This window comes from Asparagus officinalis, chromosome 1 (genome assembly GCF_001876935.1).
Source record: "Asparagus officinalis chromosome 1, Aspof.V1, whole genome shotgun sequence".
Lineage (NCBI taxonomy): Eukaryota > Viridiplantae > Streptophyta > Magnoliopsida > Asparagales > Asparagaceae > Asparagus > Asparagus officinalis.
In genome coordinates, this window is record NC_033794.1 from 14,512,360 (window position 1) to 14,535,145 (window position 22,786).

Consider the following 22,786-nt stretch of genomic DNA (forward strand, 5'->3'; position numbering starts at 1 on the left):
TAATATTCAAATTGACTAATGAAATAAATTTGTTCGGAATTAAGTGAATTGGGCATACATACGTTTGCATCCAAGCATGAATGGTCCCACAAAATGATTGGCTAGCATACATTGTTTGGTTAATATTTTATTCCCACCCCCCCAAAAAAAAGAAAAAGGAAAAGAAAATCATTATTGGTTTCTGCTCTCTTTCATGTTGCTTAGACGGCAAGAATACCCAGTAACCAACGACCACAGAGACGCGGACGGCATGTGAAATTTGACAAAACAAACACGGGGGGTAGTAATGTAATTCTAAAAGGTTTTTAAAGGAACGCTATAACTTCGTAATTTGTATACCACATCAAAGAATTGACAATTGCACCATTAGAGCACAACATTATGTTTAACAATTTTGAGATTGGATTAAACATAATATCATTTCCTAAATAGTCGGGGTTGCCAACACCGACTATATAGAACAGCAAAAACCAAGTTTAAGGCTTCTAACTGGGGTTTAACAACCTCCTAAACAGTTGGGGTTGCCAACCCCGACTGTTTAAGAATGAGATTAAGCTGACGTGACAAAAAAATAGGTCGATTTTGATAATAATAAAAAATGGGTCGGTTTTGAAAATTTCTTCTTCCTTAATTTTACTTTACAACTTACAGCAAAAACAAATACCACTTTTCTTGTTAAACTATCTTTTCTTGGTTCCTTCATCTTAAAAGTCAGCATGAAACTATTTAAATTAAATAATCTCAATTTGACAGCTGAACTTAGATATATAGACATTACAAATAATTAAACATAGCTGACCATAGAAGGAGACAGCACACGACTTTCTCAAAACATATAGTACACCATCTCCCAGCATTTTATATTGACCTTGGAATGAGAAATACTCCAGAAGCAAGATTCCCTTGACTTCCGTCTTTAATTTTCAATTTATGGAGGCTATACAGTCCCTATCCCTGATGGTTGATAATTTATTTACAGATCTCATTCCGTCCCCAATTTGTTCCGCAAAGAATAATGACGAAAAGATGAGAAGGATTCTGCGGACGGATGGTACATAAATTAGAAAGTTCAGGCAACGTGCAACATCAAAACAACTTTTTAAATGAGGAGTCTTCCCGTGTTCCAACTATGCGAACGTGTTCGAAATTGCTCAACCTCGTTAGAAGTTGACAACCATGGGGGATCGATCTGCCACCTCAAAATTTTAATGATTTTTAAGAGTGAAAAGAGAAAGGTTGCTTTCAAATAATTGCACAACCAGAACGAGGAGGGATCTGTTCGCAATTGGGTCATACTACATGGGGTGTAATCGCAATTAACCCCAGACTTTAACAAGGTCAAACAAGGAATCGAATGATTAGTGAAGGGGGCAAACGGACACGATTTAGAAACATCAACGATAGAAATTACGACAGTGTTATCAAAATGAGTTGATGGTAAACAAAACAAGAAACACACATCTTGAACAAATCTTATATACTACATTTCATATCTTGCTTGGGCTCAAGATTCTGGAAGTGGGTAAGGATGAACAGCTACTACTTCTTGCTCTCTGTTCCTAAGAGATGCAAAACACACAAAACAGAAGGTATAAAACAAGAAGAAAATTTATCATGGCTTTTCAATGGCTTCCCTCAGTTTATATTTTGTATAGTGTATTGTTGCAAAACACGTATGCCGGGTTGGTTTCAATCAAAATCTCGCCCCTGCAAGCTCATCACAGCCTCCAAAAGATGTTAAGGCAAGGGCTGTATCGAGGAAAAGTGGAGAACCGCAATCTCCCAGATGCCGGAAATTCCATCATGATGGGTCTCTGGTCCTCTGATTACACTAAAACTTGTTCACAATAGTATCAAGTATATCCTGTATCATCGTCGCTCTTGTCACTATCATCACTGCATTTATCCGCCAAGGGAATCGTTAGAACAGGGAAGAAATGCGAAGAAAACTTTAAAAAGCCTCTCTAGCTTCTCAAGAATCTCAACTAATGCCCGTTTACATAATTTCCACAGAATTCCTGGTTCACTTATTTAAGCTACTTCCATTTGAAAGCAGCCTAATAGGCCCATGTTCAATGAATAACAATGTAATTGTGAACCCCCGGCGAGTGGACTAGTGGTTGGGGCTTTGAGGCCTTGGCTCAAAAGGCTAAGGATTGATCCGTGTCTATGGCATTATACCTATCCCCAATTTCTAATTAGTAGGTATCGCAACACTTGTGCTATTCACCTAGCCTGGACCGTGTGGATTGTGAAAGGGGTGCCCAGGCACTCGGGCTCGCATCAAGGCAAAGGTTCCTCACAAAAAAAAAATCACTATGAACTACATCAAATTGATGTGCACCTTCCTTTTCCAATAGTTATTAATGGTCAAACTAAATTAACCATTCACCAAACATGAATAATTATCCTCTTAGCGGATTATAATCAAGCTAAGTTACTCCAAGAGGACAATTCTTTTTGTAATAAAAGTTGCTCCCAAAGCCAATAATATTGAGGAACATAGTTGATAGAGGTTAATACCTGTCCTCAGAAAGCTTCGAAAGCCTCCTAGCATCCAAGCCAGTTAGGTATTTTTGGGCAGCAACAACATTATCTGCACCTGCAAAAGAGAGCAGAAAAATATGAGACATAAAAGAATGATACCAACTTAGAATTATATTTCACAAGAGTTTACCAACAGTTAAATCTTAACAAAGATTTATGTCATCATGATGGAAAAGAAAAAAACACCAAAAGGAAGAAGTAAACTTTGGGAAAAGAACGCAACCTAAACCAGTCAGAACAAAGGAAGAGAATGATGAGCCTGAATTTATTGAGTGAATGGAACTGAGGTGGATAGATAGATGTTCTTCTTACAAATTTTAATCTACCAATTAAAGCCTAATGTTTCATAGGATCCATATCTGTCGATAATTACTGAAGATATACCAGACCGCTATAGATGCCAGTAACCAAGATATCGACCAATGTGATGTCAATGGAATGACCAATTCATTTTCCATATTTTCCACATCATCGTCGTGGCGGACCCTTCAAAAAATATACTGGCCGATATATAGTTCATATAGGCTGATATTTTGAACATTTGGGATAAAGGCTCTGTTGTGTTGTTGTTGTTGACGTCGTTGTAGGCTAATATTTTGAATTGTATTCTGAGTGTCCTTATCCAATCACACAAAATAAAAACTACAGTAAAGCATCATTTATTAGGATAAAGATAAACCTTGAAACTGAATACTCAAAAGCATCTTCTTGCACCGGAATCACCGGATTATTTCAAATCTCACTTACAACTCGGAATACACAGTAACATGTCTTACCTCAACTCGGTAGCTTGTTATAAATTATGGTCAAGATCCAGTCTATTTTCAATTAATCTATAATAGCCAAAACCGTTTTGATGGGATATGTAAATAAAATTATAAACCTAGAAAGTGAATACTCAACATCTCCTTGCACGGATTATTCAGATCTCATTTGCAATTCAGAATACAAAAAACAAAATGTCTTACACAAGTTGAAAGCTTGCTGTAAATGTTGCTTAGTATCCTGTTTCTTGCAATTAACCCACTTTATTTTGATCATAAATTTTATAAAAAAAAAGATGATAATTAAAATCTTAAAAATACTAAATAAATTAATAAGAGTGAGGAAGAGCATATATTAATTACCTTTAGGCAATTGGAATACATGCAGGACGCAACGTTCTGCAGCAAGTCGAACAGGTGTGTTCCCATCCTTAAGACACTCAGCAACAGCTGGACCCAAATTTAAAAGGTTGGCAGAAATGGCTGAAGGATTTACCTGTTCAGAAGATGTAAACAACTTTCAGAAGAAAAACATCGAAATTACAAATTTCAGTCCTAATATAAAGAGGAAAACCGCAAACCTTCGCAACAGACTTTATGCTGGATAAAGATCTTCTCCTGACATCACTGGACTCGTCTTGCAAAGCTGAAATAAGTAATTGAAGAAGTTCCAATGAAGTTTTTGACTTAGCCTCAAGTTGGATCTGATAAATAAGGAGTCTTCCAATTGCCTTGGTTGCAGATTCACGGATAGGGAACTGTTACAAAAAAAAAAAAATGCAAGAGTCAAATAAAAGACACTCACTGAATAACCATATCTAACTTAATAGTTGAAGCCATACCTTATCATCCCTCAAAGAATTTTTAAGATTATCAACGAGCGACGGAAATTGGGAAGAGTGGCATATCATGGCTGGGATGTACATAGCCATGGAAGACAATGTAAGCATAGAACCATGCCTAATTGACCAATTCGATGATATACTCAAGCTGGAGACCATCTTCAGAAGGTCAGAAAGTTCTGTGTCTTCCATGTACTGTGACAGAGACAATGCAAATTCGTCAAGGCATTGAAGAATGTTCTAGATAGTTTTCATGATTTTCTGTAATGAAATTGGTTACATGTTTTTCATGTATCAAGCAGAAAATTCCATAAACAATATACCATGACAAAGAGTTTGTCGATGGTAAACAATATACCATAACAGAAAGTTCATCAATGCTATGACAAGCAAAATGATTTTTAGTATGAATAAACCATGATATACCATAACAGAAAGTTCATCAATGCTATGACAAGCAAAATGATTTTTAGTATGAATAAACCATGATCCAGACGTAGGAGATAAATTGAAAATTACACAGGAAAGGTATTCTCCAAAGAAGCACGTAGCATGAAATATTACTAACAATCAAAATATTCCAAGAAGCCAGATTGTGCAACTAGAACAAAATATGTGATAATTAATACCTGGGATATGGCACCCATCACTTTAGCTGCAGATTCCCGCACTTCATCATCTTCCAGCTGTATTGTATCTTTTAGGAGAATGCACACTCGAGATCTGATGACACTGCCTACACTCTTCCCAGCATGCTTAATAACACCCATAAGAGCAGTCAACACAGCCTCCCTGACACCACCAACCGATGCCTGGAGAATATAGAATTTTAGGTTTGTTCCATTAGACTTATTGCCGAAGTCTAGTCGTCAACTTAGCACAATAAAAAAGAAAAGAAGAAGAAAGAAAGAAAGAAAGAAAAAAGAATGAAAAAGATGTAGTTCCTGGGAAGACAATGTGGAAGGTGTTTTGCTATATATTTATAAATGATGAGATTTCTGCAAAAGAATGAAGTGCCTAGAAATAGATTGGTGCGACTAATGATTCATATGATTGGAAACTAACATGTAGGAGAAACTAGAGGGAAGAAAATTATTCTCAGATTCAACATATTCTTACAACAAGATCAACAATTACTCATCATCTTTTGTGTTAGCAATTTAGTTTTGATAGACGCCTAGGAATATTCATATCGAAATCCCGTTGCGTGTTATATGTTGATTATAAGGCAGGCCTTTTGCTTATATACCCACATATCTTCCTATTTGCAGATTTACCTCCCAAATCTCCATATTTAATTTATTCCTACATTACCCTCTCATTTTTGGTTAAGGACTATTTCAAAAATATATCTAGATCTTCCGTTAAAATAATTTAAATATCTTGAAAGTTAGTGTATCCATAAATGGTTACTTGTCAGGATTTGCAAAAAGGGAGAGGTAGGAGTGAGAGAGGGTTTATTTTGTCATTTAGCCTCTCATCTTTAGAAATAAATGGTTTTAATTAACTAAGAGGGTATTTTAACCCAATGATCAGGAATACAGTGGTAAGTTAGCAAACAGTCAGATTTGAGGGATAACTCTGGAAACATAATAGATTTGATGTATTAGTTGAAGTAACTAGAGAAGGGAAAACTTCCAAATCACAAAGGCCAACAGAAATAAGGATTAAGAAATATAGGACGAAAATGACATATGATTTTTCAGCAGATTGTGATATAGACTGAGGCTATAATCAAATTGACAGTGATGAAGCACCTAGAAATCATTTTCCCTCCTTATAATCGATCATACACAAAGATCTTGAGGTTGAATATGTCATTTCTCTAATCATAGTGGGTCGGTTAAAGTGGATAACTGCTTCTGAATATAATATGATCATAGACTAGAAATGAAATTTGAGTTTTATTTTTATTATTTATTTATTTATTTGTGTAGTGTAGTGCTTTACAAATAAGGATTCAGGATTACTGCCAATTAATAAGAAAACAAGTTCAATAATAAATACAGCTGTATGAGAATGCTAATATCAATGATATGTAATATGTATAGTTCTATGAGATAGACTGGGTGAGTGCATTTGAGACCAAATTTATGGTGGTTAAATTAACAACAGGAAGACCATTAACGAAATAATAGAGCTAACAGTAGATCTAAACAACAAAGGGAGAAGGAAATTAATAACCCTATGGTCCTTAATTGCCTAAAAACACGTGGCAAATGCTTTCTTCTTACATGATGAGATATATAAGCAGTACCTGTAATGTTGAAAGAAGGTCATTAACCAAAGGGTCAACCCGAGTACTGAGAGCACTAAGCTTCCCAAGAGCAAGTGCTGCACTCGTGCGAACAGTCCTGCAATTGTAATTTATGTTCATGCAAAAGAAAGAACGCAGCCTTTTAACTACAGTTAAAGAAAATGTGAAGTTCACAAACCTTGCATTATCCTGCAGGCATTTTATAAACGTAGTTTGAAGTTGAGGAAGAAAGGGCTTAAGTGCAATTCCTCCCTTACTTATCATGATAGACAAAGTTGATAAAATGGCTCCTTTCACTTGCCATGGGAACCTATCGCCTATAATCCGGATGAGAGGCCTGTCAAAATTCAAAATGTTGGATCAGATCAAATATTTAACATAACCTTGGCAAGTTCAAAGCATCAGATGCATGCACATGCATCGACATACGAACAAAACCAGCCCTTGCAATAGTTTGATTAATAACACTACTTTTTTATTTTATTTTATTTTATTTTTCTAAGATACATGGAAAACTCAGGAACTTGCCATTATCAAATAACAGCAAAAATATACACCACATACTCTTGGAAAACATTTTTCTCAGATTAGCAATAAAAAAATAACAATGACATTGATGGAAAATGCTTTATAAGAACAAAAAAAGTATATCAAAAGAAACCGCTAAATTAGCTATAAGAAAAACATTGGACACATCCAGATTTGAGGATATGTTTGGAAAGCATATGATACTTTAAACCACTGCTAGGTCTTCATATATTAAAATCATTGACTGCATATGGAAATGAAACATACCAGCCACAAAAAAAAAAATTTGGATTAATGAACTTTTTCTTGTTTCCAGTTGCATACGTTAGCATGCAGGGGATCTCTTGTTTGATAACATAACCATCCTCTCCCCGGTTCTAGTTGGATTATCTAGAAGACTAGAACCTATAGACTAGTTTGAACGGCAAGCCTTCCACATCTCTTAAATTTAATGAAAAATAAACAATAGTAATTTTAACACGCTATCAAGCTTTCTGATCAATGTTACATTAAACACTAGGCGCTTCTAGGCATCGGACTTGGCGCCCAGTGCTTAGTCGTCTAGGCGGGCGCCTAAGCGGTTTCTAGGCGTTTTTTTTTTCTTTTTTTAATTGTGATACTTGAAGATAAATATATATATACTTAATCAAAGATGCGTAAATACTAAAATACCAACACTATTAACTAAATTGCTTGGTTTACCATATACAATAGCTCTTTGTATGTTTCTACTTCTCAACTCAAATTATAAGTTCATCTCAACTCAAATTACAGTATGTATTAAATTCATATAAATTTTCAAAAAAAGATAGTAATTTTAGTCCCACAATAAATCATGCATACTTAGATACTAAATAGCCAAAATAATAATCAACAAGGCTAGAGCCTAAGATATTTTCTTTTTTTATTTTTAATTACAATAATTGATAGTGAATGTCAATGTTACAGAAAACTTAGATGTCGGACTGGTGTCTAGGCGGATTTCTTTCTTCATTTAAGTGGTGATCGATGAGGTTTTGTTGAAGGTCGGAGGAGGTAGTGGAGGTGTTCATATTTGGAGGTTAATGGCGTTTGGAGGACGTGTAGGCTACAACACATAAAATCACAACTAAGACCTACAGGATGCAATCCACGTAAGCAGGCAATGCTTCCCTAAACGCTCGTAAAATCTAGGTGCGCAGCCTAAATACCGCCTAGACGCTAGGCGCTAGTTAGACGGCCTAGGTACCGCCTAGGCCTAGGCGAACACCTAAACGGACTAGGCGGAGGTTTTTTAAAATAGTGTTTCTGATATACAGTAACATAAACATAATATATTTAGTGGCATTCAGATGGAAGTTTAATGGTGAGTTTGGATAGGTTTTTTCAGGAGTGGAGGAGAAGGCTTTGGATGGTTACAAATTGCATTTGGATACAACTTATATTTAGTAAGGAAGGGGAGGGGAGGGTTAAAACATATCAAATTCACTCACTTTCTCAACCCTCCTAAATTGGACGAATTGGGAGGGGAAGGGCTGGGTTTTTTAAGTGAACTGGTCATGCTGCTTCGCTTCTCTTCCCATTTTCTACTCTAAACAGACACAAATTAGTTCTATCACGCTCCCTCACTCTCCATCCCCTAGTTGCCTATCCAAACACAATTAGTTTCATCACACTCCCTTCCTCCCCTTCCCCCTCTCCTTAGGTTTAGTTCAATCCTTCCCCTCCCCTACCTTCTTCTCTATCCAAACCCACCGTAAGATTTGTTGTGACAATGGGCTCAGAAGTCCACTTGGGCTTATCTCCAAATGGGGATCAGCAAACTCACTCAAGCTCCACCAACCACAAAAAAATAATAGCCTGTATGTATGTTTTGCAAGTTAAGATTTCTCGCAACATTGTGCTAGAACGAAATAGGCATGTCTGGCTAATACTTATTTTTTGAAGCCTTCTAAGTTACTTAATACTTTTTTTAAGGGCAAAGTAGACTTTTGACAACAATAAGTAAATCTCCTTATAAGTACCCAAAAGAAAACTTGGGAAATCCCAACTTATTTTTTGGCTACTTATAAATTAAAAATAAGTGAATAAGTAACTTCTACCAAACATGATTGTGGAACCTTATAAGTAAAAACACATTTAAGTAAAAATATGTAGGTCGGCAAACATGCTATTAATATCAAAGAGGTACTTGTTACATATAATATCTAAGATCAATTCGATTATGTTTTGCTTTTGAGCTACATCATATAAGCAGCAGGAAACTCTTATGCAGAAAACATGCTCAACTAATGTTAATGATCGTACTATTTGGTGGATAAAGGCAAGAAAGGTAGAAAACCTTTCAGTCATGTTTCTAAGATGCTGGAAGTAAAAGATTAATCACATGGAAGCATGTTTTGTAGACCATTAACATTTTACCTACAACAAATAAAGAATTACATAATATCTAGACATAATAAATAAGTCATACCCTGTTATAGGAACAACAAACTCCTTCAATGTCTGCTCGCTTGTGACATCAATCAGCTCACCCAATCCCTGCGCTGCTTGTTCTCTTGTTTCAGCTGAACCACTAATTAGGCCCTAATACAGGATAGATGAATGCATTCAATAGAAAGGTTAAATCTATTTAAAGTACATAATATCATAATGAAGAAAGTTTAAACTTTCATCCAACACAAAAAAGTACGTAAATCAGCAACAACAAATGATCAAGCACAGCAGATCAGCTAGGAGAAATTATAAAAAAAAAAGAATCGAAGCTAGAATGTTAAATCAATTTAGAATACATAATATCACAATTTCATCCAACACAGTGAAGTAAATAAATAAGCAACATAAAAGAATGATCAAGCACAGTAGATCAGCAAGGAGAAACAAAAAAGAACGAGAATCAAAACTAAAGTAACTACCCACACATATCCAAGGAGTGTTCAACGAAGTGTTTAAGTGTTCAGTACAGGCATGGCTTAATGGTAGAAGTAGTCATGCTACATAGCGAGCCACAATTTCAGTTTCCATAAAATAGTGCAAACCAATAAAGCAATAACTGATTCTAAATGTCAAATTATTTTAGAAGAAAATTTGTGAGGCATAAGGGATGCATTCTAAATGCAAAGATGGTACACTTTTGTGAAGTGAAATATAATCTTATTCACAAGTCATAAATTTACAACTGCCTGATGTTTCAGTAGGTCTTTTAATTTTATTAGAATCTGGCCAGTTTACAGTCAGACCAGTGCAAATGCAGAATAGGAAGGGATTTTTTTCTTTTTCTTTTTTCAAATAGCTAATGTCTACAGACACTGGAATAAATTACTGATTTTAAGACGTTTATGGCCTTGTTTGCTCAGAATAAGTTGGAGGTGACCATCTTGCGAAGTGGAATAAGGAATCTTAGAGTTAGGCTTAATCCACCCCAGAGATGGAATTATAAGTCAATGATCTTCCCAAAAAGTAGGATATTATTTGCATAATTATTTTTTGAAATGCAAATACAACACTCCAACTCCTACTGTCCTACACACTAACTCTTAAAAATTTTATACAGCAAGACTTAGCCTTAATTCTAGGCAAAATCTTTCTACCACATAGGCCAAAGTTAAACAAAGCACTAGTTAATGTGCTCAGAGGACATAAGAGTTTAATTTCTATAAACCATAGTAAAGGTATTAGACAAATACAGTCACCAACTCCCATAACCATAACTCCCATAATCATGCTGTGTATTGCCAGTTTACTTTCATATAAGAACTTTATACATATTTGTAATCCAACTAAACACTTGTAAAGTCGACTACATCGCATGGAAATGGAAACAGATACTGGACTCGCCAAATTTGTAAAAGATAAGGAACAGGGACATTGCTATATAAATATTTATACACATATATATTGATATTGGAATTAATAATTTATATGAGATCAGTAATGTTGTTCATTCAAGTGTTGTGAGAATTAAAACCCCAATAATATTTTCATTCTTCTTTTATTACGTGGCTTATACATTGAAAACCACTTATTTTGAACTAGACACCCAAATGATTCTTTAAAACCATGGTTCAGATTCCGACCACGTCAAACGAGTTTCAGAAAGTATATGAAGGGTAGGATACATGCTCAATAAGTTTATGACAGGTATTTTAAATTAAAAATGGATTATCTAATTGAGTACATGACCAAATAAATGTATGCATACATGCAAGGAGTGTCCACTGGGTTCGGGTACAGATACGGGTACGGGTTGGGTACGGGTACAGCTTCAGACAGAAATACCCAGGTAAATAAGTCAGTCGAAATCACTAATTCAGGAAGTTCACATTTTTCGTGGCCCATATTCTCCTCTAGTAACTTTTTTCATTCAAGTAAATGACTATAAAGACATCGAAATTATAACAAATAGATACGAGTGCATTACCTGAAGAAAAATTGGAAGCAATGGTTGCAGGGCTTTTGGAAGACAGAACCCAGGTATAAGAATAGGTCCTCCCTGTATAGCACAATGATGAATCCAGACAAGAGGTAAATCCCAGGAAGGAAAAAATTGCAACTATGTGATAGTGAATACAAAAATGATCAAAACTGTTATTCCATTAGCATACCTTTCTTTTTCTTCGTTCTTTATCTCTAGCGGTTGAGACAGCATCACGGACCAGTTTGATATATGAAGACAAAACTTCTTTGGGTACAGATCCCACAACCCTACCTAGGGCTTCCCAAGAAACCTATAAAAAATTAAAAAAATGTAAGTATCTCATGTAAAGGAACAACATATACAGTAACTTTCTAGATTTACCATGACAGTGTCAGAGTCATTGTCACTCAATAAAGTGATCAATGTGGAGATCATGTGAGGAGCTTCATCAACCAAATACAATTTGCTATTTTTGAAAAAGTAGCCTATTAGATAAGCAGAGCCTTTTCTCATCAAAGCCTGCACAAAAAGTGGTGAGTGGTGAAATCATATCCTTGAAGACACAAAATTAAATAGTACTTAAAACTGAAAAAAAAACCTGATTATCTGAAACCCCTTTTTGAAGCTCCGATATCAAAGAGTCAATACCCTCCTCATCGATAACCAGAACAACTGTTTCCGCAGCCTTCTTTGCAGCTTGTTGCACATCCTACCATTCAGATTTAAGATATGAACATCATTGCTCATACGAAGCACGTTTATTTTAATGATTCACAGAGGTGAATGCATTCTAACCAAAATCTATATCATCCCATTGCTGATCAGGTACAAATGAAAGCTAACAATAGCTCAGCGAATATCTCAACAAATTTAAGGGATGTGAATTGTTTTCTTTATAAGATACCACACAGAGTTAACGTGCAACTTATAACAGATATTAACAATGCGTTTTGAATTAAAAGAGAATAAAATTCTGAGGGGAAAGACCAGATACAATAGAAAAATAATACCAGTCCCTTGTGTGCACCCTCCAGAGGCATGATAGGGAGCAACAATAGGCTGCACTATTGGCATGAACACCTTGAAATATTCTACTTCTTGCTATGTTTCAATTTGTTATATTGAGGAATTGGAAGAAATGTGATGCTTGTTTGTCAGATCACATTAACTCCAATTTGTTATATTAAAGCACATATTTGATATTTACTGTTGATTACATAAAGAGACTAAGAAATAGTTCATAACTACAATGAAGGAAATGAGAATGCATTGAATAAGAATGATCAAGCATCTAAATATAATAGAGTAGAGGCATCTTACCACAGCATCATCACTCATAGCAACTAATAATGGTGGAAGAACTGTTGCAATATGAAAATTCAAACCAGGTCCAGCAACCTCTGCCAAGGCTCCAAGAGCATGGGCATTGAAGGCACTGGATTCACAACGGATGCATTATAAAAATTATCAAGCTGTCTCTAAGAACCAAATTAAAGGTTTAAAAGTGGATGTCACTTACGAAAGTGGTGGATGGACCAGTTTGGGCAATATATGAGGCAAAACGGCTGCTGTTCTGACACTAGAAAATATAGCAGTGCAGGGTACTCAGTTAACAAACTCTGAAATGATAAATTAAAGTATCAATTGCAATAAAAACCTTAGAATTTGCTTAAGCCCGTCAAGTGCGGTTTCAGAGGTCTCATCGTCTTCCAATGAACTCAGTAGTGTAGGTACAATTTCGTCAATAGCTTGCATTCCAGCACTCTGCATCAAAATAGATGCACCTGAAACTTTTATCTGATATTCCAACGAAGAACTTCACATCATACAATCAATTTACCTTATATAGAGTACTAAATGCCAAGCCTGCAGATTCACGGACTTCTTGGGAGCTGTTGACATCAGACAAATGTTACTTTTTATGTGTGCAAACACATCAAAGAACTTGGGGAATACACACACTAGTGTAGCTAGGAAATTAGAGGAAGAAAAGCACACCCATCACATAGAGCTGTACGAATTGTAGGGATAAGGTCATCCATGAAATTAATTAACTGATGTTTGCCAGCACTTGCCATCACTTCACTCAGACCAATGCATACACCCTGAAAGAATTATTAGAAAAATCAAACAAAGACAGTCATCTCGGTTGACATAAAAAGTACGATTCTTGAAAATCAAATGAACTAAAGAAAAGTAGAAAACAAAAGATACGAGTTCAAACTGAATATTAAAGAAACAGGACCGGTGCAGTACTTTTTTCCCAGTACAACTTGGATGACTTAAGAAAAATTAGGAAACACACTATAACAATAAAAATAAGAAGACTTACTTTGTCTTCTGTTAATATCAAATTAAGAAACAGATTTGAGTGCATTTTTTTCTCATTACCACTTGGATGACGTAAGAAGATCAAATTAGGAAGCACACTATCACGATAAAAATAAGAAGACTTACTTGTCTTCTGCTAATATCAGGATTCCTTAGTCCTTCAGATAGAATTGGAATTATTGAAGGTAAAACTCTTTCACCCAGTTTTCTAACAAGCTCGCCAAGAGCTCTACCAGCAACCTAAAGAAAAGTAGATATTAATAATAAATCTGAATAAAACTATTACCATGGAATACTAAGATGATGATAGAAAAAAATAAAAAAAAGGCAAACCTGTCGTCTTTCTGAGGAAGGTGAAGCAAGAGAAGATATAAGTATGTTCATTAAAATTGGCATTATTTCTTTAAGAGTCTTTGGTGTATTTGCCACAATGGTCTTCCATACATGCAGAGCAGCCTGACGAAATAACGTGTAAAAACAGATGAGAATCAGATGACGGACTTGGAATAATCATGGTTAAAAATCTATAACGTGGATAAAATTCAAGACAAACAGCAGAGCAAACGTTGAGCAATTACTCCAAGAACAGAAAAAAGAAACCTCTCATCATTACCTGTCGCACAGATAAGCTGACATCAGTGCGAACCATATACACCGCAGCAAGAACCTCATTACGCTTTTCTCTGCCCAACACTTCAATAATAGCACGCCCATGGGCCTCTGTACTTGCACCTTCATCATCACTGCCACCCTCAAGAATAGCTTTTCCAGATGTTCCGGCAACCTGAAAATGAGATGTCACTTGAAGATTCAAATCCCCACATTCTAAATTTAATAAATTGAAAAACAAAAGGAAAAATGAATGCCTTGAAAAGAAGATCGCCCAAAAGTTCAACAGAACTCTGTCGTATACGCCAATTATCATTAAAAATGCCATCTTCAACCGCAGGAAGCAACAGAGGCAACGACCTAGTTTGATGTTCAAGTTGACAACAGATACTTAGTTACCATAAACACAATACATGATCAAACTAATACATACAGAATCTCTGAGGTACTAACGTCGTTGCATAGTGCTCAACAAAGACATGACCAGCACAAAGAGCAGCATCACGTACAGATTCATTTTCATCAGCAAGCCCTGAAAGAGAAAATTGTTAAAATCTAAATTACAGAACACAGAAGAAACAAGGTTTTAACTCACCATCTAAAATAGCAGGAAGGACAAGCTGCAAGTAATTCTGAAACATAACACCCAAAGATCTAGGCAGGTACTGCATAATAATATTATAATTAGATAAAGAGAAAAGGTTATATAGATGCAAGAAGATAAAGATAGCAGCAGAGTTGAATATGTCCATATACACCTTGAAAAGAGTCAGATGTCCATCACGAACAGATGCTCGCTGATGAGAACAGTTCCGAATAATATCAGGCAGGACGCGCTCAAAGTAATCTTTCCCAAGTGCAGCCAAAACCTGGAGAGAAATACTCTTATTAAATTCAAACTTAATTATGCAAGGAACTATTTAAATAAAAACATATGCCACTGAGCTCAATCAAAATAGCATGTAATGATGATAAGTAACCATGAATTATTTTCCAGAACATCACCTTTTAAGCCTGCATGAGTAGTAATTAAGGATAATGGCATACTTTTAGGCCCATGTAAGTTAGTTCGCATGTACTATCACTCAACTGGTATATATTTCCAGGTTCAACCTTTTTGGTCACTTAGAATCTACGAATAGCCAATGCAGGAACAAGAGAAACTTGGTGAAGAGGCTCTAATCAAACAAAATCTAACATCAGCAGCAAGGTTTTGAAAAGCTCAAAAAAGTCCTGCTTAAGTGGATTTTAAAGTGCAAGCGGTCCGCCGGTCCCAAGCCGCTTTGCTTTATTGCTTTTGGTGGTTTTAAGCATTCTTGGCGCTATTTACTCAAAAAATCGCTTTAAAGCACATAAAAGCACTTTAAAACCCTAAAAGCATGGAAGCACTTCAACAAAAGTGAGTTCTAGGTGCTGAGGCTGCATTTTCTGTACCCGATCCATACGATGGCATTCTTATTGGTAGCATGCACGGATCATAAATAAGCAAGGAGACTAAATAAAAGAGAAAAAAGAGGAGCTTGACCGAGTATAAAATAACAAATAACAATACATCATGACAGTATATTAAGTCTATACATCCCTATAGACAATTTGCAGGAAATGAGATAGCAATTTAACATAGCAGGAAACAGACTTAAATTAAAAGGTATCACCCAGAAAAGAACAAGATCATATAGAAAGCATCACAGCAAAAATATAATAACAGAAAATACATCTTTACCTCACTCAGTCCTTGGGCTGCACCAGATCGCTCTACATTACTTGTGTCAGCCTTGAGTGTGTCCATCAACCATGAAACAAGATCTGGGAAGTTCTCTTCTCCCATTCCTCTGATGAGAGACCCAAGAGCCCTAGCGGCAACTGACCGGACTTCTGGTATAGGATCCACAAGAACCTGTTCACAAGTTCAGTAAATTTGTGAAATAATAACCAATAACCTTATAAATGGAAAAGGTAACCAAAGGAAAAGGGAGGATCGATACCTTCTTGACTTCAGGGATTAGTAACCCAATATATGGAATCATATCCTTTGGTTCGGTAACTAAAGAACACATATTTCCAACTATTTGGGCTGCTTTCTTTTTTGTTTCCGCACTCCTCTCCCTTAAACCTCTATGGACAATGGGCACTAGTAGAGCCAAAGATGGTGCATCAATCGAGTTAATAAAAGTCGTCTGCATATGACAAGTAAACAGATATAAGTTTAAAATGAATAAGAAGTTTATGAATGGTTTTAAAGATTATATGCTGAAAGCTCACCTGAAGAAGGATGTCTAAAGAGTGTTTTGTACACTCATTAGGATCTGTGAGAGCCATCAACAGAGTGGGAACAAGAGCAGATATTTCAGGGTTTTTAATGACACTCCCAACCTGAAGAACATAGTATGTGTCAAGCTTCACAACGGATATAACATATCATGCATAGACATATACACAGGAACAAGACGGATAACCTGTTGTAATGCTGTTTGCCCTGCTGATTGAACCTTGGGATGTGGGTCAGTGAGAACCTGGATAAATAAAGTAAATGCACACCATCATCACCACCATTTTTTTAATTTCAGAAATAACTGCTGGATAGCTAAAATAAGTAATTTGATTGGAGGAAAATCAAATAAAACCTCTGTTAGTTTAGGAACAATCTTAGGTAGACATTGAGATAATTGTTGAGGTGCACAGTATGCCATAGCACCAAGCAGCTGCACACTACTTTGCTTAGTTCTCCATGCTTTGTCCTCTAGTCCCTGTACAAATCTAATGCTATAAGCAACGGAAGAAACCTTCTCAAAAACGTGTATGTGGACCTTAACAATAACCAGTTGACTGCACCAACCATTTGTGAACTTCACACATGACACCTGAAAAAGCAACACACACATGCAGAGGCTCGGGAGGGGGGTGGGGGGACTGAATTTCCATGACAATGTTGACATCACCCTCTGTGAATGACTGTTACTTAATTAAATGATAATTACAGAGACCATCAGGAGACTTGTAAAGAACCTCAGCTGGAAAATCTAAGGATATCAGAAAAATATCATATTTGAAGAATAGTATGATGGATACGGAACGAACTACTGAATAGAGAGAAATATCATAATGAAAAGGAAATGTGGCTATATGACCAATGCCTGAGACATACACAAATATAACAAAAATATCTGAAAATAAAAAGTTAAAAAAAAACCTTGAGAAGTGAAGGGAGGACAAGCTTCACTCCGTGACCAGTGAGTTGTGACATCATTGCACGAGCAGCACATTCAGCAGCCTCTCGAACAGCAAGCACTTGATCAGAGAATGCAACCAAAAGCAATGGTAACATTTGAATCACGTATCTGGAGACATAAAGACAGATTACAATCACAAAAGGATGAGAAGATTCTTGGCGATAAAGTTAATCGGGATAAAGAAGTTATTTAATCGGGATAAAGATGTTCTTACGGTTCAAATAATCTACCAAGCTTTTCACAAAGACATTCAAATCCAAGCAAAGCTCCTTCACGTGATTTCGCGGAATTCCTGAAGAACAAGGAAAAGAGATAACCATCACCTAGCAGAGAGCTTTTTAATGACATATCATATGATGTTGAAAGGTTACGATATGTCTACAAAAATATAGGCAAAAGATAAAAAAAAAATCCAGAAGTTCTAGACTTCTAGTAATAGACCATAGTAGAGATGAATCAGATTTATTTTATCTAACAAACCATGAAACTTCATGAAACTGACCGTGCAAAGGAGGTTCATATCAGGTCAATGACTACAGAAATCAAATATTATTTAGCGAAAGAGGACAGCTTAGAAAAAATGATCAGTTAAAGGTAAACCATCAATGATAAGCTGACTACTCGATAAAAGAAGTTCCATTCATTGTTTGCACAAGGACTGAGGGACAGAAATGAAATAGCGAAGCAAAAGACATGACCTTTAACTCTTCCCAACCGACATAAAGTTATCCCAAGGAAAACAAAAAAATACATCTTCATTTGATACAAACCACAAACGAGAACATGCATGACCATGGATTTGGTATTTCACATTTTCCACATGGAAAAACTCAGCCAATCTTTCCCCAGATGGTAATATTAAACAGTTAGCAACATGAAATCAGGGATATAAACAATGACTTCTTTCTACACTCTTACAAAAGTTTGGATTTTGCGAGAATTAGTCAATAGTCATTACCTCAACTTGAAAGACAAATCAAGAAAGCGGTATTCTTTTTAAATGATACGGTAACTAGAAAACAAAGGAAGGTGGCTGAATTGTAGCAACCAAGCAATTGATTTCAAAAACTACAATACAGGTTATGCAAAATTTCAACTTTTGACCAAAAAGACTTGAATACTCCATAAATAAAAACTTGAATGTCAAATACAATAGAAGGAGGCATGAAATGCATGAGGATCTCTAAGGTTTAACATAGAATATCTTCATGGTTTAAATGAACTAAAAAGAGAGCGAATTTAAAACTGAGGCTTCGTTTGGGTACCACGGTGTTTTCCTTCGTGTTTTTGTAAAAAAACAACATGGTGTTGTGTTTTTCCCTTAAAATGTTTTCAAAACACCATGTTAAGTATTTTTGGTCAACACTAGTTTGACCCATTATAACATTAGTATAAAACATATTATTAATATGTTATATATTAATTATAATAAAATATGTTGTAAATATAATGTTATACTATTTAGTTTACATTATTATAGACTTATAGTAGTATAAGTATTAAATATAATGCAATATAATATTGTATAATGTATTATAATATTATATTATACTTTAATGAGTTATATATTATTATTATTATTACATATTATTTTCAAATAATTATATATTTAATTACTTTGGTATATCAATTTGTTATTTGTTGTATATTATATTAATATTTTTATAATAATGTTATTTTATTATTAATATAATATTATACTACTATTAATATAATATAATATTATACAAATATAATATTATTAATAATGTTAATATTATGTTAATACTAGTATATTATTAATAAACTAATATATTATAAATATTTTAATATTATTTAATATTATTTAATATATTATAGCTTTTGATATGTTAGAGTTTATTAATAGTACTTTAATAATATATTAGTATTTATGATATAAATAAATATCATTATATTATGAATATATTATTTTTACATTAACATTTGTTAGCAATAAATTATTTTACTATTAAAAATTATTTTACTTTATAATAAATTATATTATTTATTACATAATATATAAATATTTTATATATTATATTACATTTACTATACAATATGTTATTATAATAATATTATTATATTGTTATGTTATTATTAAATATGTTACTATTATATAATATTTTATAATTATTAATTTATTACAATTTTATTAATAATATTATAGTGATTATACTATTGTATAGTATATTATTATATCATTATTATATTATTATTAATTATCAATAACTTTTTCTATTAGTTTATTTATATTTTATTATTATTTATTTATTATATAATACATTATTAACATATTAAATATTGGTATTTAATATGTTATTATATTATTATATAAGATATTTTATTTATTTTATTTATTATATTTTTATATTATTTAATAAATACTACTAATATATTAAATTAACTATAATAGAGTATGGTATAGTATAATATAATAAGCATGTTGATAATAACTCTATATTAATTATATTTAATATATTATGTTTAGATATTATATTAACACCTTCTCAAACTCAAAACCAGAACACCAAACTTAAAACACCTAAAATGTGTTTCGAAATAAGCATTGTGTTTTTGGTTTGAGGATGATTTAGCTCAAAAAACACTATGGTTTTTAAACACATGGTGTTTTGTTTTTGGCAAAAACACCATGGAAACAAGTAAAATACCATGGAATCCAGACAGAGCCTTAGTGATATCTTAATGGCCGCTCCAGGTAACTTTAGCATTACATTTCAACGTGAAAATAACAAATCATACAAGACATAGGTAATCAACAAGATGAACAGACTGCATTCAACCATCACGAACTGCACATGTTTAATGCGTTACAATAGTAAAAAGATACAAACAACAGCAAAATTATAACAGTTGCAAACCTGTCTACTAAAGCTTCCTGCAACACAACCACGATACCATATTTTTTCAGGCAAGAGATTCCAAATCCCTTGACAACCCCAGCTAGTCCAAAAGCTGCCCCACGACGTTCCCCATACTTGTCGCTCTTCATCAGCCGCTCCATAAGTCTGGAAACAAGAACCTGACCATCTTCCTAATCCCACCACAGAAATAAAGGTCAATAAAAAATGCTTGCTCGCTAAAAGGATAATTTTAGACACTGCTGTAAGACAGCATGAAGGGCTAAAAGGAAAGCCAAAAAAAAATATTCTCAATTCAGTTACAAGAAATGAAAACGAATTACTTGTTTTGATATCATCAGTGGAGATAAGCAGTCTGAGACAGCACGCTGCACAGCTTCTGAAGGTGTGTTTAAAACATCCAAGAGTTTCTCAACGACAGTATGAACCTTAGGATCATCCTGTTTCAAAAATAATTTTTTATGCTAAGAAGAAAAATCAAAGCCATGACAGTTCAATCCATCAAAAGAAATATCGGGCCAAACCTTTGCCAAATGTTTCGCAAGGGCTCCAGTGAATATAACAACACCCTCTCTAACTAGATCATATTTTCCTTCATCCGATGCCTATTAAGTTATAAGAAGAAATCCACCATCAGCATATATTTGAGCAACATGCAAAATGAGATAAAGCATATGACAAGGATACCTCCCTCACTCACTCACTCTCTATGTGTGTGTGTGTGCGTGTATGTATAGTGAAAAAAAAAGAACAAAAAAACTCAGTAATCACGCCAACCTGGTTCAGTAAAAGGCATTTGAATATCCATTGGAAATAAGAAGATACCTTTTTGTTTAAGTAACTTTCAAAGATAGGAAACAGCAAAGGAACATTTTCTTTGCCGTGCTTGTCAATAATCATGATGCCAGCATTTACCATCCTACCTCGAACATCCATGTTAGGGTCAGCCTGCAAGATCATCAGTTTTTTGCTTCTTAAACAAAGATGAATGACATAGTAGAAGACATAATTAAGACACCAAATTAGTTTAAGATGTAATTATGCGTGTGTTTGAAAGTATGCAACAGATTGAAGATCGAATTCCTGGTGGAAAAAAATGAAAAAGAACAGAGGCACGTGCTGGAAATAGATCAAGAAATTAATCAAGTTCATACAGTAAGGTCAAAATGATAAAATCCAAGGAAATTTTAGAAAACGAAGCTTAATTTCTAATGCAAACAGTAACGAGAAACCATTACCGCAAAATTTCGGTAGAGCAACCTAACAGAAATTATTGCTATTGATAAAGAATATGGTTTGGAAGCAATAAATTATTATCATCAATGAACTTTCAGAAGTCCAAAAACAAAGTTACTTGATATAGAAAGATAAAGAAACATAATCTTCATCAAGATGAACCCAACGTAGCGATCTAGGAAATCCTAAATATGGCCACGTAAATCCACAGTTTGATCGGAGATACTATCTATATAATGCACTTAGGGATGTGATATATTAAAGTAGTTAAGTTTCGAGAAGTTTGTTTACTCTCACATTATATAATTGTATTTTACTCACTGTTTTAAAAAACCTCCGCCTAGTCCGCCTAGGCCTACCTAGACCGCCTAACTAGCGCATAGCACCTGGGCAGTTCTAGGCTGTCCCCTAGGCGTAGGTTTTTTAAAACAGTGAGTAAGATACAATTACATAATGTGAGAGTAAACAAACTTCTCGAAACTTAACTACTTTAGTATATCACATCCTAAGTGCATTATATAGATTTTGGGAGTGTTTAGGGGAGCATTGTCCGCCTAGGTTTTGGGAGTGTTTAGGGGAGCATTGTCTGCTTACGTGGATTACACCCTTTAGACATTGATTGTGATTTTCTGTGTTACAGCCTCCACGTCCTCCAACCTCCTTTAACCTCTAAATATAAACCCCTCTACTATCTCCTCCGACTTTCAGCAAAACCTCTTCAATCACCACTTAAATAAAGAAAAAAATCCACCTAAACACCAGTCTGGTACCTAAACTTTCTATAATACTGATATTTACTATCAATTATTGTAATTAAAAAATTAAAAAAACTACAATTAAAAAATTTAAAAAAACTACTACGCTACAGGCATTGGGTCCAATGCCTAGGCCTCCTAACGCTTTCTATAATCTTGTTAGTTATTATTTTAACTATTTAGTATTTAAGTATGCATGGTTTATTGTGGATCTAAGATTGCTATCTTTTTTTTTACAAATTTATATGAATTATATATTTTTTTATCAATTATTATAATTAAATAATTTATACAATAGCCAAACGATTAGGCGCCGGCTCAAACGCCTAGGCGCCGGCTCAAACGCCTAGCGCCTTCTATAACATTGATTCTTACTTGCTTTGTTACAAATAAAATCTGATTATCCTTTGTG

At 34.5% G+C, this 22,786-nt stretch overlaps 1 protein-coding gene across 1 annotated transcript in view; it reads right to left on the reverse strand.

The window, feature by feature from the left end:
* The window catches only part of LOC109851181 (protein ILITYHIA), a 41,741-nt gene continuing 20,339 nt past the window's right edge, over nt 1,385-22,786 (reverse strand). Inside the window, exons 25-60 of the mRNA XM_020421219.1 lie at nt 21,209-21,331; nt 20,908-20,988; nt 20,707-20,823; nt 20,384-20,556; nt 17,719-17,796; nt 17,465-17,612; nt 16,899-17,021; nt 16,731-16,787; nt 16,537-16,647; nt 16,260-16,451; nt 15,998-16,171; nt 15,033-15,143; nt 14,870-14,939; nt 14,728-14,806; nt 14,532-14,634; nt 14,279-14,449; nt 13,999-14,121; nt 13,792-13,905; nt 13,333-13,439; nt 13,175-13,226; nt 12,992-13,098; nt 12,854-12,913; nt 12,655-12,769; nt 11,933-12,043; nt 11,716-11,853; nt 11,522-11,644; nt 11,338-11,409; nt 9,391-9,503; nt 6,589-6,747; nt 6,411-6,507; nt 4,783-4,965; nt 4,154-4,348; nt 3,893-4,069; nt 3,675-3,807; nt 2,524-2,602; nt 1,385-1,896 (exon numbers count right to left, since the gene is read on the reverse strand). Coding sequence (XP_020276808.1) covers nt 1,854-1,896; nt 2,524-2,602; nt 3,675-3,807; nt 3,893-4,069; nt 4,154-4,348; nt 4,783-4,965; nt 6,411-6,507; nt 6,589-6,747; nt 9,391-9,503; nt 11,338-11,409; nt 11,522-11,644; nt 11,716-11,853; nt 11,933-12,043; nt 12,655-12,769; nt 12,854-12,913; nt 12,992-13,098; nt 13,175-13,226; nt 13,333-13,439; nt 13,792-13,905; nt 13,999-14,121; nt 14,279-14,449; nt 14,532-14,634; nt 14,728-14,806; nt 14,870-14,939; nt 15,033-15,143; nt 15,998-16,171; nt 16,260-16,451; nt 16,537-16,647; nt 16,731-16,787; nt 16,899-17,021; nt 17,465-17,612; nt 17,719-17,796; nt 20,384-20,556; nt 20,707-20,823; nt 20,908-20,988; nt 21,209-21,331 — 4,212 coding nt within the window. The 3' untranslated portion in view covers nt 1,385-1,853. The remainder of the gene's footprint in view (nt 1,897-2,523; nt 2,603-3,674; nt 3,808-3,892; nt 4,070-4,153; nt 4,349-4,782; nt 4,966-6,410; nt 6,508-6,588; nt 6,748-9,390; nt 9,504-11,337; nt 11,410-11,521; nt 11,645-11,715; nt 11,854-11,932; nt 12,044-12,654; nt 12,770-12,853; nt 12,914-12,991; nt 13,099-13,174; nt 13,227-13,332; nt 13,440-13,791; nt 13,906-13,998; nt 14,122-14,278; nt 14,450-14,531; nt 14,635-14,727; nt 14,807-14,869; nt 14,940-15,032; nt 15,144-15,997; nt 16,172-16,259; nt 16,452-16,536; nt 16,648-16,730; nt 16,788-16,898; nt 17,022-17,464; nt 17,613-17,718; nt 17,797-20,383; nt 20,557-20,706; nt 20,824-20,907; nt 20,989-21,208; nt 21,332-22,786) is intronic.